Raw genomic sequence first — 18,660 nt, forward strand, 5'->3', positions numbered from 1 at the left:
AAATGTTATTTCTATTACAGCATGTTAGATGACTGTCATTCATATTTCATTCAACCAGTTCAACGTAACATCGATAGGTTTACTTAAATTTTCCCTATACCCATCATGAGGTTGCTACAACCTAGCCTATGAATAAACGTTTACAAAGTAGGTGCACACAAGTCGAGAATTTGAAGTGACAGACAGTGACCCATTCAATACCGCCTTGCACAATTATTAGTCCAACAGTTGCAAATGAGAGTTTAAATTGGACAAATTCAGGTATGTTTATCCCCATTTCGTTCTGTTTGCTTCCGTTTAAGAAACATTTTTCAATAGAATCGTAATGAATACAACCTTGATCACACGTAAAGACAGTTCACTTACATAGCAGCCACGTTGTATTCCCTTCTCTCCTCCCCTCACCTTTTCCCTTCACTTGTGGACTTCAATGCACAACATATCAGCTGTATGTGACCAGGCGAAAAAACCTTTCCAAACCATATTAAAACCGCTACACACAGCCTACATCATTGTTACCATATTAGCTAAAGTAACGTGATAGTCAACATAGCTAACAGAACTAACACGTTAGTAAACCCGCTTCAATCATGCAGTAATGTTTAGTTTATAGTCAGTAAGAAGTTTAGCAGTTACACCGTGAGGCCCCGGTGGCAATAAATTAGTAAAGCAAAAACTAGCTAGCTGCCTTTGCTAGCTGCCTTTGCTAGCTAAGTGAGTGAAACTGAAAGTAAAAAAAAATACTCTCTCTCTTGCTTCTCCTTAATTTTTGAGTCAAACACTCACCACATGTTATGCACTGCAGTGCTAGCTAGATTTAGCTTATGCTATCAGTACTAGATGTAGCTTATGCTATCAGTACTGATATGTTGTCCACCCGATCCTTTGATTGGGTGGACAACATATCAGTTCATGCTGCAAAAGCTCTGATCGGTTGGAGGACATCCTCCGGAAGTTGTCATAGTTACTGTGTAAGTCTATGGAAGGGGGTGAGAACCATGAGCCTCCTAGGTTTTGTATTGAAGTCAATGCACCCAGAGGAGGACGGAAGCTAGCTGTCCTCCGGCTACACCATGGTGCTACCCTAAAGAGTGTTGTTGAGGTTCCTGTAGACCTTTATTGCAAAACAGTGTGTTTTTATGAATTATTTCGTGACGTTCATATTTTTAGTATAGTTTTATCTAAAAAGGATTTATTTAAAATGTTTTTAGAATTTTTATTTTCATGAAATTCACTGAGGAGGATGGTCCTCCCCTTCTTCCTCTGAGGAGCCTCCACTGCACCACTCCCACCCCAACAACCAGTATACCGTATCAGTTCTCTATGTCTGACAAGTAGTATGGAGCTGCTGCATATAGTATTGCTTTTTCATCCTATGTAATGTAGTCCCTGTGAATCTGGTGATGTTTTTTCCCCCTGCTAGTCTTATCTTTCTAACTACATAAATTATTTCAGAACAATCTGAGATGGTGGGTGTCATGGCTTGCTGAAATGACATGTAACAACATATTCAAATCACACTACAATTCTACATGGGATTTGTGTGGAGAACATTGAAAAGCTCTGGAGGCCTGAGACGAGGCAAGCCCTAGCATTCTCTGAGCTCTGATGCTACAGCATTGTTTAACTCTAAGATTAGATATGGACCCCGGACCTCAACCCCAGATAACCTCCACACACACCTTAGTGCAAACCAGGCTGTCAGCAGGTCTGTAACTCAATCAGATTAATTCTGCCTTTGTGTCGGTGGACACAGAGAGAGAGTGAGAGGGGTGACCAGTTATATGGTCAGGTGCTGCAAAGAAGGACCTAGAAAAACTGCAGCTGGCCCAGAACAGAGCGGCACATCTTGCATTTCACCGTGTTCAGAGGGCTAATATCAATACTATGCATCAGTCAATGAATCAAAGGAATTTTAGCCCCTTTTTAGATCAGCAGTTGTCACAAAGTGTTTATACAGAAACCGAGCCTAAAACCCCATATAGCAAGCTATGCAGATGTAGAAGCACGGTGGTTAGCAAAACCTCCCTAGAAAGGCTGGACTCTAAGAAGAAACCTAGAGAGGAACCAGGCTCTGAGGGGTGGTCATTCCTTTTCTGGCTGTGCCAGGTGGAGATTATAAGAGTACATGGCCATTAAGGCCAGATCAATCTTCAAGATGTTCATAGATGACCAGCAGGGTCAAATAATAATCACAGTGGTTGTAGAGGGTGCAACAGGTCAGCACCTCAGGAGTAATTGTCAGTTGGCTTTTTATAACCGAGCATTCAGAGGTTGAGACAGTAGGTGCAGAGTAGCACGAACAGTACACAGGTCAGGGTTCCATAGCTGCAGGCAGAGCAGCAGAAACTGGATCAGTAGCACGTCCGGTGATCAGATCGGGATTGCATGCCAGTCTCTCTTGGCTCAAAGTAGAGGAAAGGCTGACTGCATTACTTCTTGTTTTTAGAAGAAACATTATTTTGTTGAAAATTCCAAATTGCTTGCATAGTCAACTTACACACAGCACTGACACACACTTATCCCACCAGAGATGCCACCAGGGGTCTTTTCACAGTCCCCAAATCCAGAACAAATTCAAAAAAACTTAGTTTTTGCAAATTCATTGTTTGGACATGACTGTAAAAACACCAGGAAATCAGCTCCAAGTGATTTTAAATCTGTTCCCAAGTATTCCCACACATAATAGAAAGACTCTATACAAATCCAATAATTGGTTTGAAATGACTGTTTTAGTCAAATATTTTAGCTTCTACAATTATCCGCACAAGAAAAGATTGGCCCGCAGCTGAATCTAGTTGATGATCCCTGATTTAGAGCCATGATTACAACAAGATGGCGCCGGAGAGCAAGGCTGACGTTTTACATATTCCTAACTAATTGTGTTTTTTTGTTTTGTTTTTTGTGTTTGTAACTTATTTTGTACCTAATGTTGTTGCTACCGTCTCTTATGATCGAAAATAACTTCTGGACATCAGAACTGCAATTACTCACCATGGACTGGCACAATCCTTTTTTTCCTATGACAAGTCTGACGAGCCCGACGTGAATGATATACTGCTTTCCAGGGAACAGGCCCAGATCCCCGTCATTTGCATGAAGAGAAGGCGGAGAAAAAGGGCCCAGAGAACGGGCTGCCTTCTGAGAATTCATATGCGATCGAATAAACCCCCAATTCCTTCCATTCTGTTTGCAAATGTGCAATCTTTGGAAAATAACCTCTTCAGCGTCTCGTCCCGTCAGCGGGATCAAAATCCAGGGAAAACTCCTAGCGACATTAGCATAACGAATTTTAATTTTTTTTTCAAATATAGGACTGTCTCATATCGTTTTATAGATACACCTCTCCTGAATCGACCCACGTCGTCCGATTTCAAAAAGGTTTTACAGGAAAAGCAAATCATTAGATTATGTTAGAGGAGTCCATTGTAAAAGCAGCAACATAGCCATTTTCCGACCAACCACATGCATCACAAATAACCAAAAAACAGCTAAATGCAGCACTAACCTTTTACAAACTTCATCAGATGACACACCTATGACATCATGTTACACAATGCATGCATTCTTTTGTTCAATAAAGTTCATATTTATATATGAAAACAGCATTTTACATCGGCGTCTGACGTTGACTAACTATTTTCCCGTCAAATGCAATCCGGGGAAACAGAGCTACAATTTACTGAATTACTATTCGAAAACATGTTTAAAATGTAATATTGTCATTCTAAGATTTATAGATGAATATCTCTTGAAAGCACCTGTCATACCAGATTTAAAAATAACTTTACTGGGTAATCACACTTAGCGATAAAAGGGGATGCGATACTCAGAAAATGAGCTAGTAAATACAGCTCGGCGCCATCTTGGAACAATCGCATATCACATCTAATGTTGTATAATATTGTCAATAATCCCTTACCTTTAGTTGTCTTCATCAGAAAGCACTTCCAGGAATCCCAGGTCCACAATAGATGTATTTTCGGTCGAAAAAGTCCATCCTTTATGTTCCATTAGCTTGCTGTTGTTAGCGCGTCTGAATGGTGTATCCAAATACTCTGCCGGGCGCGCCACAGCCGTTTCGAAATAAAACATTTTTTTCCCATTTAGGTTCGTTCAAACATGTCAAACGTTGTATAACATAAATCTTCAGGGCCTGTTTCAACAAGAGAGCCAATAAGATTCGAGGGGGATGATTGCATTGTGTTTCAAACCGTTTCCAAAGGTGGGGGTAGACAGGGCCGCCCGCCGGCGTCATAATGGTGATGGCCCTCCCCCTGTGACCAATTTCCAACGCGTCTCATTCACTGAGTTTCGACAGTAGAAGGCTCAAAACACTTTGTAAAGACTGGCGACATCTTGTGGAAGCAATAGGAAGTGCTCAATGAACGATATCTCACGGTGTGAATAATAGGCAACGACGTGAAGTTGAGTCCACAATTCAGAATTCCACTTCCTGGTTCAATCGGTCTCGGGGTTTTGACTGCCATATGAGTTCTGTTATACTCACAGACACCATTCAAACAGTTTTAGAAACTTTAAGGTGTTTTCTATCCACAGGTATTAATTATATGCATATCCTAGCTTCTGAGTCTGATTAGTAGGCCGTTGAAAATGGGCACGAATTTTTTCCAAAATGCGCTGTGGCGCCCCCTATCGTAGGGTAACGTCAAGAGGATAACATTGATGACCGACCCGGAAGATTAAACTACCAACGGGACATTAACAACTGTAATATCTCATGCTTCACGGAGTCGTGGCTGAACGATGACCTTATCAATATACAGCTGGCTGGTTATACACTGTATCGGTAGGACAGAACAGCGGCGTTTGATAAGACAAGGGGTGGCGGACTATGTATTTTTGTAAATAACAGTTGGTGCACGATATCTAAGGAAGTCTCGAGGTTTTGCTCACTTGAGGTAGAGTATCTCATGATAAGCTGTAGACCACACTATTTACCAAAGAGTTCATCTGTATTTTTCGTAGCTGTCTACATACCACCACAGACTGATGCTGGCACCAAGACCGCACTGAATGCACTGTATTCCGCCATAAGCAAACAGGAAAACGCTCATCCATAGGCGGCACTCCTAGTAGCCAGGGACTTTAATGCAGGGAAACTTAAATCCGTCTTACCAAATTTCTATCAGCATGTTAAATGTGCAACCAGAGGAAAAAACAACTTTAGACCACCTTTACTCCACACACAGAGACACATACCAAAGCTCTCCCTCGCCCTCAATTTGGAAAATCTGACCATAATTCTATCCTCCTGCTTACAAGCAAAAATGAAAGCAGGAAGCACCAGTGACTTGATCAATAAAAAAGTGGTCAGATGAAGCAAATGCTGAACTACAGGACTGTTTTGCTAGCATAGACTGGAATATGTTCCGGGATTCCTCCGATGACATTGAGGAGTACACCACATCAGTCACTGGCTTCATCAATAAGTGCTTCGATGACGTCGTCCCCACAGTGACCATACGTACGTACCCCAACCAGAAGCCATGGATTACAGGCAACATCCGCATTGAGCTAAAGGGTAGAGCTTACACTTTCAAGGACACTAACCCGGAAGCTTCTAAGAAATCCCGCTATGCCCTCTGACGAACCATCAAACAGGCAAAGCATCAATACAGGACTAAGATCGAATCGAACTACACCGGCTCTGACGCTCATCGGCTGTGGCAGGGCTTGCAAACTATTACAGACCACAAAGGGAAGCACAGCCGAGAGCTACTAAACTACTTCTATGCTCGCTTCGAGGCAAATAACATGCATGAGAGCACCAGCTGTTCCGGAAGACTGTGTGATCACGCTCTCCACAGCCGATGTGAGTAAGACCTTTAAACAGGTCAACATTCGGATTACCAGGACGTGTACTGCGAGCATGCGCTGACAAACTGACAAGTGTCTTCACTGACATTTTCAACATCTCCCTGTCCGAGTCTGGAATACCAACATGTTTTAAGCAGACCACCATAGTCCCTGTGCCCAAGAACACCAAGGTAACCTGCCTAAATGATTACCAACCCGTAGCACTCACGTCTGTATCCATGAAGTGCTTTGAAACGCTGGTCATGGCTCACATCAACACCATTATCCCAGAAACCCTAAACCCACTCCAATTTGCATACCGCCCTAACAGATCCACAGATTATGCAATCTCTATTGCTCTCCACACTGCCCTTTCCCACCTGGACAAAAGGAACAACTATGTGAGAATGCTATTCAATGACTACAGCTCAGCGTCCCACACCATAGTGCCCGCAAAGCTCATCAATAAGCTAAGGATACTGGGACTGAACACCTCTCTCTGCAACTGGATCCTGGACTTCCTGACGGGCCGCCCCCAGGTGGTAAGGGTAGGTAACAACACATCTGCCACGCTGATCCTCAACACGGGCCCCTCAGGGGTGCGTGCTCAGTCCCCTCCTGTACTCCCTGTTCACTCATGACTGCACGCCCAGGCATGACTCCAACACCATCATTAAGTTTGCCGATGACACAACAGTGGTAGGCCTGATCAACGACGAAATAGCCTATAGCGAGGAGGTCAGAGACCTGGCCGTGTGGTGCCAGGACAACAATCTCTCCCTCAACCTGATCAAGACAAAGGAGATGATTGTGGACTACAGGAAAAAGAGGACAGAGCACGCCCCCATTAACATTGACAGGGCTGTAGTGGAGCAGGTTGAAAGCTTCAAGTTCCTTGGTGTCCACATCAACAACAAACTAGAATGGTCCAAACACACCAAGACAGCCGTGAAGAGGGCACGACAAAACCTATTACCCCCCAGGATACTGAAAAGATTTGGCATGGGTCCTCAGATCCAAAAGGTTCTACAGCTGCACCATCGAGAGCATCCTGACTGGTTGCATTACTGCCTGTTATGGCAACTGCTCTGCCTCCGACCGCAAGTTACTACAGAGGGTAGTGCGTATGGCCCAGTACATCACTAGGGCCAAGCTTCTTGCCATCCAGGACCTCTACACCAGGCGGTGTCAGAGGAATGCCCTAAAAATTGTCAAAGACTCCAGCCACCCTAGTCATAGACTGTTCTCTCTGCTACCGCACGGCAAGCGGTACCGGAACACCAAGTCTAGGTCCAAGAGGCTTCTAAACAGCTTCTACCCCCAAGCCATAAGATTCTTGAACATCTAATCAAATGGCTACCCAGACTATTTGCATTGCCCCCCCCCATACCGCTGCTACTCTGTTGTTATCATCTATACATCGTCACTCTAATAACTCTACCTACATGTACATATTACCTCAACTAAACGGTGCCCCCGCACATTGACTCTGTACACAGGTGGGTATGGGTACAGTCTCGCTATTGTTATTTTACTGCTGCTCTTTAATTACTTGTTACTTTTATTTCTTATTCTTACTGGTATTTTTTTTAAACGGCATTGTTGGTTAGGGGGTCGTAAGTAAACATTTCACTGTAAGGTCTACACCTGTTGTATTCGGTGCATGTGATTAATAAAATTTGATTTTGATTGCATGTAACTCCCTTCCATCTCAGATTGCTCAAGTGAACAGCAAACCTGGTTTAAAAAAACAGATAAAGCAACACCTCACCGCACAACGCCTCTCCCCTATTTACCTAGATATTTTGTGTGTAATGTACTGATATGTAGGCTGTGTGATGTTTAAAATGTATGTAGTTCTGTCCTTGAGATATTCTTGTCTATTAATGTTCTGTATTATTTCATGTTTTGTGTGGACCCTAGGAAGAGTAGCTGTTGCTATCGCAACAGTTAATGGGGATCATAATAAAATACCCCCCAAAAACTCTCACACTTTCTGCCACCAGGAAAAAAAGCATCACTCCTTAAACATTACGAACAGTCAAATGAACAGAGTATTTGAGGTGAAGAAGGGCTTTGAGGTGTGCAGAGGGAGGGGACTTGAGTGGATTCTAAAGGTTGTTGTCACAGGCATTATTGCCCATCCTCTATGTTCAGGAAGTTCAGACTTTATTAAGCTCATCCCCGCCCCCTCATATTTACACCCTATGGGTTGTAATCTGTGGTGTTGAGTTCCCCGTCCAACACATTAAAAGCTCTGTAAAGCCATTGGTGAATGTATTAGCTCACTCACTCACTCACTCACTCACTCACTCACTCACTCACTCACTCACTCACTCACTCACTCACAGGTTTAGAGCCTTGGCTTCTGGCAGGCAGGTGGCTTTGTGTAGAGACATAATGTGAAAGGGGGAATGGGGGGACCTCTAATCACTATGCACTCTGCATTTTCCCCTCTGTTCCCGGGTCGGTCGGCACATTCCGCTGGCATTGTTATCTGCACTGTTTCCTGCAGCCCGCGGCTTTTGTCCGTCTCTCGCTCATTGTCCCGGCTTCCTTTGTTCCCTCCGTCTAACAATGGCTTTTGTCTCTCTCTCTATCTCTCTATCTATCTAGTTGAAGTCGGAAGTTCACATTAAAAATCTATTTTATTAACCACTCCACAAATTTCTTGTTAACAAATTTAGTTTTGGCAAGTCGGTTAGGACATCTACTTTGTGCATGACACAAGTAATTTTTCCAACAATTGTTTACAGGCAGATTATTTCACTTATAATTCACTGTATCACAATTCCAGTGGGTCAGAAGTTTACCTACACTGAGTTGGAAAATTCCAGAAAATGATGTCATGGCTTTAGAAGCTTCTGATTAGGCTAATTGACATCATTTGAGTCAATTGGAGGTGTACATGTGGATGTATTTCAAGGCCTACCTTCAAACTCAGTGCCTCTTTGCTTGACATCGTGGGAAAATCAAAAGAATTCAGCCAAGACCTCAGAAAAAAAATTGTAGACCTCCACAAGTCTGGTTCATCCTTGGGAGCAATTTCCAAACGCATGAAGGTACCACGTTCATCTGTTCAAACAATAGTACGCTAGTATAAACACCATGGGACCACGCAGCCGTCATACCGCTCAGGAATGAGATGCATTCTGTCTCCTACAGATGAACGTACTTAGGTGCGAAAAGTGCAAATCAATCCCAGAACAACAGCAAAGGACCTTATGAAGATGCTGGAGGAAACAGGTACAAAAGTATCTATATCCACAGTCAAACGAGTCCTATATCGACACAATCTGAAAGGCCGCTCAGCAAGGAAGAAGCCACTGCTCCAAAACCGCCATAAAAAAGCCAGACTACGGTTTGCAACTGCACATGGGGACAAAGATCGTACTTTTTTGAGAAATGTCCTCTGGTCTGATGAAACAAAAATAGAACTGTTTGGCCATAATAACTATCATTATGTTTGGAGGAAAAAGGGGGACGCTTGCAAGCCGAAGAACACCATCCCAACCGTGAAGCACAGGGGTGGCAGCATCATGTTGTGGGTGTGCTTTGCTGCAGGAGGGTCTGGTGCACTTCACAAAATAGATGGCATCATGAGGAAGGACAATTATGTGGATATATTGTAGCAACATCTTAAGACATCAGTCAGGAAGTTAAAGCTTGGTCGCAAATGGGTCTTCCAAATGGACAGCGTACTTCCAAAGTTGTGGCAAAATGGCTTAAGGACAACAAAGTCAAGGTATTGGAGTGGCCATCACAAAGCCCTGACCTCAAACCTATAGAAAATCTGTGGGCAGAACTGAAAAAGCGTGTGCGAGCAAGGAGGCCGACAAACCTGACTCAGTTACACCAGCTCTGTCAGGAGGAATGGGCCAAAATTCACCCAACTTATTGTGGGAAGGTTGTGGAAGGCTACACAAACCGTTTGACCCAAGCTAAACAATTTAAAGGTAATGCTCCCAAATACTAATTCAGTGTACGTAAACTTCTGACCCACTGGGAATGTGATGAAAGTAATAAAAGCTGAAATAAATTATTCTCTCAACTATCATTCTGACATTTCACATTCTTAAAATAAAGTGGTGATCCTAACTGACCTAAGACAGGGAATTTTTATTCGGATTAAAGGTCAGGAATTGTGAAAAACTGAGTTTAAATGTATTTGGAGAAGGTGTGTGTGTGTGTGTGTGTGAACTTCCAACTTCAACTGTATATACAGTACCAGTCAATTTTGGGGACACCTACACATTTGAGGGTTTTTCTTCATTTTTACTATTTTCTACATTGTAGAATAATAGTGAAGACATCAACAATATGAAATAACACATATGAAAGCATTTAGTAACCAAAAGAGTGTTAAATAAATCTAAATCTATTTTATATTTGAGATTCTTCAAAGCAGCCACACTGCCTTGATGACAGCTTTGCAAACTCTTGGCATTCTCTCAACCAGCTTCATGAGGTAGTCACCTGGAATGCATTTCAATTAACAGGTGTGCCTTGTTAAAACTTAATATGTGGAATTTCTTTCCTTATGAATGAGTTTGAGCCAATCAGTTGTGTTGTGACAAGGTAGGGGTGGTATACAGAAGATAGCCCTATTTGGTAAAAGACCAAGTCCATGTTAAGCAAAGAGAAACAACAGTCCATTACTTTAAGACATGAAGGTCAGTCAATGAGGAACATTTCAAGAACTTTTAAAGTTTCTTCAAGTGCAGTTGCAAAAACCATCAGCGCTATGATGAAACTGGCTCTCATGAAGACTGCCACAGGAATGGAAGACCCAGAGTTACCTCTGCTGCAGAGGATAAGTTCATTAGAGGGTCGTTGCCTCAGAAATTGCAGTCCAGATGAATGCTTCACAGAGTTCAAGTGACACACATCTCAACATCAACTGTTCAGAGGAGACTGCGTGAATCAGGCCTTCATGGTCAAATTGCTGCAAAGACACCACTACACCAATAATAAAACGAGACTTGCTTGGACCAAGAAACATGAGCAATGGACATTAGACCAGTGGAAATCTGTCCTTCGGTCTGATGAGTCCAAATTTGAGATTTCTGGATCCAACTGCCGTGTCTTTGTGAGACGCAGAGTAGGTGAGTATGTGGTTCCCACCGTGAAGCATGGAGGAGCAGGTGTGATGGTGTGGGGGTGCGTTGCTGGTGACACTGTCTGATTTATTTAGAATTCAAGGCACACTTAACCAGCATTGCTACCACAGCATTCTGCAGCAATACACCATCCAATCTGGTTTGCGCTTAGTCCCACTATCATTTGTTTTTCAACAGGACAATGACCCAAAACACACCTCCCGGCTGTGTAAGGGCTATTTGACCAAGAAGGAGAGTGATGGAATGCTGCATCAGATGACCTGTCCTCCATAATCACCTGACCTCAACACAACTGAGATGGTTTGGGATGAGTTGGACCGCAGAGTGAAGGAAAATCAGCCAACAAGTGCTCAGCATATGTGGGAACTCCTTCAAGACTGTTGGAAAAGCATTCCTCATGAAGCTGGTTGAGAGAATGCCAAGTGTGTGCAAAGCTGTCATCAAGGCAAAGGGTGGCTACTTTGAAGAATCTCAAATATTAAATATATTTTGATTTGTTTAACACTTTTTTTGGTACTACTTTCCTTCTTCATGCATTTGAGCCAATCAATGGTGTTGTGACAAGTTTGGGTTGGTATACAGAAGATAGCGCTATTTGGTAAAATACCAGGTCCATGTTATGGCAAGAACATCTCAAATAAGCAAAGGGAGAATGCCAAGACTGCAAAGCTGTCATCAAGGCAACGTGTGGCTACTTTGAAGAATCTAAAATATATTTTGATTTATTTAACACTTTTTTGGTTACTACATGATTCCATGTGTTATTTTATAGTTTTGATTTATTCACTATTGTTATACAATGTCGAAAATAGTAAAAATAAAGAAAAACCCTTGAATGACATTTTTGACTGGTACTGTATATATGTGCACTTTTCACCCTGTGTGTTCTGTTTGTTTTGTTCTCCTGTCTGGCGTGTTTTTCTTTCCTCCTGCAGCGGAGGACAGCTGAAGTCGGAGAGTTTTAGTTCATTAAGGTTCAACCTCTCTCTCTCTCTCTCTAGCTGCTCTCTCAACTTGACTACACTCATCTCTCTCTTTGTGTCTTTTGTTTCTCTCTCTCTCTCTATGCTTTGTGTGCGCGCGTGTGTGTGTGTGTGTGTGTGTGTGATGTGCAGTCTTTACCTTGTCATGATTAACTTTCCCTGACACCTACAATGTCTCCCAGACTAGAAGCTAGGATTTTAAGCTAAAGGTACAGTTGTGTTTGTTCACAGTATGTTCTCTGTTCCCTATGCAAAGCAGTGGCCATATACACACCCACACCAAAAGTTCAGAGACCCAGAGATAGTCGCACCTGGAAAGGCTTATGGTCTCATTACAGCTATTACAGACAGATAAAGGTGATCACGCTCTGTGTATATGTGGTCAGCTCCAGATGTGCAGTAAAGTTAATGCAGTAATGGACTATCTATTCTCCTGTACTATTATTCACTCTTTTCCCTTTTCCCCCAAGAATGGTTGAGCCCAGTCCCCCAGCGTTGCATCTCCATGCCAACGGTGATGTCAGCATGGTGGGCATTGGTGTGAAGCAGGAGGAGGTGGAGTCTGGAGGAGAAGGGGGAGGAACCAAGGCTGAGCCGCACTCCTCTCCTTCCTGTGATTGGTCAGGACATCAGCCAATGGCGAGACCGGAGTCTAGACAGCTGACTCCTCCCCTCTCCCGTTCACCCTCAGTAAGAAAGAAACTCCTCCCATTTCTTTATTTTAATCTATTATTTTGTTTATCTAGGTGTGCTGTTCACCCTGTTAGTCCCCACCTATACAGTCGTGGCCAAAAGTTTTGAGAATGACACAAATATGAATTTTCACAAAGTCTGCTGCCTCAGTTTGTATGATGGCAATTTGCATATACTCCAGAATGTTATGAAGAGTGATTTAGATGAATTGCAATTAATTGCAAAGTCCCTCTTTGCCATGCAAATGAACTGAATCCCCAAAAAACATTTCCACAGCATTTCAGCCCTGCCACAAAAGGACCAGCTGACATCATGTCAGTGATTCTCTCGTTAACACAGGTGTGAGTGTTGACGAGGACAAGGCTGTAGATCACTCTATCATGCTGATTGAGTTCAAATAACAGACTGGAAGCTTCAAAAGGAGGGTGGTGCTGGGAATCATTGTTCTTCTTCGTCAGCCATGGTTACCTGCAAGGAGACAAGTGCCGTCATCATTGCTTTGCACAAAAAGGGCTTCACAGGCAAGGATATTGCTGCCAGTAAGATTGCACCTGAATCAACCATTTATCGGATCATCAAGAACTTCAAGGAGAGCGGTTCAATTGTTGTGAAGAATGTTTCAGGACGCCCAAGAAAGTCCAGCAAACGCCAGGACCGTCTCCTAAAGTTGATTCAGCTGCGGGACCGGGGAACCACCAGTACAGAGCTTGCTCAAGAATGGCATTAGGCAGGTGTGAGTGCATCTGCACGCACAGTGAGGCGAAGGATTTTGGAGGATGGCCTGGTGTCAAGAAGCGCAGCAAAGAAGCCACTTCTCTCCAGGAAAAACATCAGGGACAGACTGATATTCTGCAAAAGGTACAGGGATTGGACTGCTGAGGACTCGGGTAAAGTCATTTTCTCTGATGAATCCCCTTTCCGATTGTTTGGGGCATCCAGAAGAAAGCTTGTCCGGAGAAGACAAGGTGAGCGCTACCATCAGTCCTGTGTCATGCCAACAGTAAAGCATCCTGAGACAATTTATGTGTGGGGTTGCATCTCAGCCAAGGGAGTGGGCTCACTCTCACAATTTTGCCTAAGAACACAGCTATGAATAAAGAATGGTACCAACACATCCTCCGAAAGCAACTTCTCCCAACCATCCAGGAATAGTTTGGTGACGAACAATGCCTTTTCCAGCATGATGGAGCACCTTGCTATAAGGCAAAAGTGATAACTAAGTGGCTCGGGGAACAAAACATCGATATTTTGGGTTCATGGCCAGGAAACTCCCCAGACCTTAATCCCATTGAGAACTTGTGGTCAATCCTCAAGAGGCGGGTGGACAAACAAAAACCCACAAATTCTGACAAACTCCAAGCATTGATTATGCGAGAATGGGCTGCCATCAGTCAGGATGTGGCCCAGAAGTTAATTGACAGCATGCCAGGGCGGATTGCAGAGGTCTTGAAAAAGAAAGGTCAACACTGCAAATATTGACTCTTTGCATCAACTTCATGTAATTGTCAATACAAGCCTTTGACACTTATGAAATGCTTGTAATTAAACTTCAGTATTCCATAGTAACATCTGACAAAAATATCTAAAGGCACTGAAGCAGCAAACTTTGTGTAAATTAATATTTGTGTCATTCTCAAAACTTTTGGCCACGACTGTAGACACTTACACACAGATCTGGTTGAAGTATGCTTATCAACGGCTGGCTTGCTACAGTTCATTAGCTTTCTAAACACACAGACCGACAGTAGGATTGTTGAGCGTCTGCCGGACGAGAGTATTTAGCACCTCTGAACAGATTGCCTGCCGTAATTTGCAAAACAAGTGCAAACCGGTTCTGCATGTAGAAATGGGCTAAAATGATGGCCGTCAGTCGCTCACCGGCGGGTGGTCTCTACAGTGGGGGAAAAAAGTATTTGATCCCCTGCTGATTTTGTACGTTTGCCCAAAGAAATGATCAGTCTATACTTTTAATGGTAGGTGTATTTGAACAGTGAGAGACAGAATAACAACAACAAAAAATCCAGAAAAACGCATGTCAAAAATGTTATAAAATGATTTGCATTTTAATGCGGGAAATTTGACCCCTCTGCAAAACATTACTTAGTACTTGGTGGCAAAACCCTTGTTGGCAATCACAGAGGTCAAACGTTTCTTGTAGTTGGCCACCAGGTTTGCACACATCTCAGGAGGGATTTTGTCACACTCCTCTTTGCAGATCTTCTCCAAGTCATTAAGGTTTCGAGGCTGACGTTTGGCAACTCGAACCTTCAGCTCCCTCCACAGATTTTCTATGGGATTAAGGTCTGGAGACTGGCTAGGCCACTCCAGGACCTTAATGTGCTTCTTCTAAAGCCACTCCTTTGTTGCCTTGGCCGTGTGTTTTGGGTCATTGTCATGCTGGAATACCCATCCACGACCCATTTTCAATGCCCTGGCTGAGGGAAGGAGGTTCTCACCCAAGATTTGACGGTACATGGGCCCGTCCATCGTCCCTTTGATGCGGTGAAGTTGTCCTGTCCCCTTAGTAGAAAAACACCCCCAAAGCATGTTTCCACCTCCATGTTTGACGGTGGGGATGGTGTCTTGGGGTCATAGGCAGCATTCCTCCTCCTCCAAACACGGCGAGTTGAGTTGATGCCAAAGAGCTCCATTTTGATCTCATCTGACCACAACACTTTCACCCAGTTGTCCTCTGAATCATTCAGATGTTCATTGGCAAACTTCAGACGGGCATGTATATGTGCTTTCTTGAGCAGGGGGACCTTGCGGGCGCTGCAGGATTTCAGTCCTTCACAGCGTAGTGTGTTACCAATTGTTTTCTTGGTGACTATGGTCCCAGCTGCCTTGAGATCATTGACAAGATCTTCCCGTGTAGTTCTGGGCTGATTCCTCACCGTTCTCATGATCATTGCAACTCCACGAGGTGAGATCTTGCATGGAGCCCCAGGCCGAGGGAGATTGACAGTTCTTTTATGTTTCTTCCATTTGCGAATAATTGCACCAACTGTTGTCACCTTCTCACCAAGCTGCTTGGTGATGGTCTTGTAGCCCATTCAAGCCTTGTGTAGGTCTACAATCTTGTCCCTGACATCCTTGGAGAGCTCTTTGGTCTTGGCCATGGTGGAGAGTTTGGAATCTGATTGATTGCTTCTGTGGACAGGTGTCTTTTATACAGGTAACAAACTGAGATTAGGAGCACTCCCTTTAAGAGTGTGCTCCTAATCTCAGCTCGTTACCTGTATAAAAGACACCTGGGAGCCAGAAATCTTTCTGATTGAGAGGGGGTCAAATACTTATTTCCCTCATTAAAATGCAAATCAATTTATAACATTTTTGACATGTGTTTTTCTGGATTTTTTTGTTGTTATTCTGTCTCTCACTGTTCAAATAAACCTACCATTAAAATTATAGACTGATAATTTCTTTGTCAGTGGGCAAACGTACAAAATCAGCAGGGGATAAAATACTTTTTTCCCTCACTGTATAACACACTGCTCCGACAGCAAGTGAACAAATGGCGATCGAACGGCCTCCTTCTGTACAGACTGACAATTGTTCTGGTAAGTTTTCTCCTTAAACCTGTTTTTCCCTGTTCTTGGTAGGAGGGCTCTCTGGGTAAGGAACAGCTTCTCAGACAGAGTCCTGTGGTGATGAAGGGGGGCAACAGGGGGTCCGACCACCGACCAGAGGGACACAAGCACCCCACTGTCAGCGAAGGTATGGTACACCTCGTCTGCTCCCCAGTGTAATATGTTTCTGATCATTACATTGCTCTTTGGAGATCTCTCCTGAACATTGATAGAGGTAAATGTGAAGGATTTTCAGTGGATCACATTAGGACTGAGGAGGCTAGATGAGTTTAACTAGTGTGCTCAAGTTTGTGCTCCTATTCATTGGGTACAGGATTACATTGAATTTCAAATGTCTGTTTTTCTTATTTGAGAGAGTTTACACAATGTACTTTCCTATTGAAATCCTTACAAAGTAGCAGACCTTGAGAGTTTTGAAATATTGATTCAAACGCATGTACTCACTCACTCACTCACTCACTCACTCACTCACTCACTCACTCACTCACTCACTCACTCACTCACTCACTCACTCACTCACTCACTCACTCACTCACTCACTCACTCACTCACTCACTCACTCACTCACTCACTCAACATGCACACACCCCAGACGCATGCACACACACCATCTAACTCTGTCTGTTCATACAATATGGCGGCTGAACAACAACATCAACAAAAAGTAAAAACTCATCCATGTCCTGTGTCCTGTTGGCAGTCATGCCCACCATAGAGAAGCTGCTGAGTGTGGACTGGAGGGAGAAACTTCTGGACAAAAGCTTCCTGGGAGGCAATCACTTGAAAGGTGAGCTCTCACCCCTTTACCCCTAACCCCTCATCTTTACCTCTCATCCTTTTACCCCTGACCCCTTTACTGCTAATCCCTGACCCCTCATCTATACCGCTCACCCCTGACTGGCCCATCAGTGCTCTGTCTTACCTGTCTCTCTCCACCTGTCTGTCAGTCTCTGCCTGCCTGCTTGCCTGTCTGTCTCTATATTGATTGGGCTCTATGTTTTATCCTGTTTGTACTCATCCCTCTCTCTAACCACAGTTTTCATGCGTGTAAAGTCATGCCATATAAAAAAAATCACGACGAGTGTGATAGAAACAGAAAGTGGCAGTACAATTTTATAAATGTGGACAGACAATTTGTTCGTTATGTTGTGTTGTCCTTCCAATTCGATTTGGAAAAGCATGCGTAGTTTAGGCTACAGGATGGTGAAAGTGCACGTGATGAGCTTGATGCTCCTTTCCAATAAAATCTAGGGTCTTAATTTGTATGCTAGTGACATGATCAGTGCTTAGCTGCCATTAACAGATAAAAATGATCTTGCGCTCTTGCTCTTTCAGGCACTCCAGAGTCTTTGGCAGAGAAGGAGCTGCAGTTGTTGTTGATGATCAACCAGCTGAGTGGTCTGAGGGAGCAGCTGCTGGGAGCCCATTCTGAGCAGAGGAACATGGCCACCCTGCTGTTGGAGAAACAACAGCAGCAGATGGAGCTGGCCAGACAGCAGCAGGAACAGGTGACCCTGACCTCTGACCCCTAATACACACACTTTTATTTTTTATTTAACCTTTATTTATCTAGGAAAGTCAGTTAAGAAAAAATCTTATTTACAATGATGGCCTACCCCGGCCAAACCCTGACGACGCTGGGCCAATTGTGTGCAGCCCTATGGGACTCCCAATCACGGCCGGATGTGATACAGCCTGGATTCGAACCAGAGACTATTGCACTGAGATGCAGTGCCTTAGACCGCTATGCCACTTGGGAGCCCACTGACCCCTAACCTGGGTTTACCTTGTCTTACCTGAGTGTACCTGGGCTAGACTATATGTTTTTAATGGGCATGTTCCTCCACCCAGGCGTTGCTGATTCATGCCATATCTTAAAACGCCTGGATAGGTATTTTGTAACTAATCATATGTTACAGTAATCTGTCAGTCGATGACAGTCTGACGTGGCACCCAACCATTGGTTAAGGCATGCAACATCTGAGCAGAGGAAAACAACAAATGTGTGTGGTTTATTTCAGATTGCCAAACAGCAGCAGCAGCTGATCCAGCAGCAGCACAAAATCAACCTGCTTCAGCAGCAGATCCAGGTGAGTACTTTATAAATTACATGCTATTTTTAGAACATAATTTTGAAGTATCTCTGACCTTGTGCCCTCTGTCTGACCTGGTCATAGCAGGTGAACATGCCCTACGTGATGATCCCAGCTTTCCACCCCAACAACCAGCAACTACCTGTCACCTCCGACACACAGATGACCATGCCTCTGCAGCCAATCCCCTGCAAGCCAGGTGAGTCACATCCCGCCCCCAACCTCTCTTAGCAAATCCCCTGACAGCCAGGTGAGTCACATCCTTCCCCAAACCTCATTTAGACAATGCCCTACAAACCAGGGGGTCTAATCCGGCCCGTATATATATATATATAATTGTTTTACTTAAAACATATATATA

General features: G+C 43.7%; 1 protein-coding gene across 5 annotated transcripts in view; it reads left to right on the forward strand.

Annotated features, from left to right (window-relative positions):
- Positions 1-18,660, forward strand: part of LOC106583120 (transcription factor SOX-13) — a 72,752-nt gene that overhangs the window by 22,589 nt on the left and 31,503 nt on the right. For 2 of the 5 annotated variants that reach the window (XM_014166952.2, XM_045705598.1), the window contains exons 2-7: positions 12,394-12,613; positions 16,219-16,333; positions 16,907-16,993; positions 17,542-17,714; positions 18,228-18,296; positions 18,384-18,498. In XM_014166952.2, coding sequence (XP_014022427.2) covers positions 12,395-12,613; positions 16,219-16,333; positions 16,907-16,993; positions 17,542-17,714; positions 18,228-18,296; positions 18,384-18,498 — 778 coding nt within the window. In that variant the 5' untranslated portion in view covers position 12,394. Of the gene's footprint in view, positions 1-12,179; positions 12,281-12,393; positions 12,614-16,218; positions 16,334-16,906; positions 16,994-17,541; positions 17,715-18,227; positions 18,297-18,383; positions 18,499-18,660 lie in introns of all 5 variants that reach the window. The other 3 variants (XM_045705597.1, XM_045705600.1, XM_045705601.1) reach the window with 3 other exon arrangements.

This window comes from Salmo salar, chromosome ssa22, assembly GCF_905237065.1.
Source record: "Salmo salar chromosome ssa22, Ssal_v3.1, whole genome shotgun sequence".
NCBI classification, from domain to species: domain Eukaryota; kingdom Metazoa; phylum Chordata; class Actinopteri; order Salmoniformes; family Salmonidae; genus Salmo; species Salmo salar.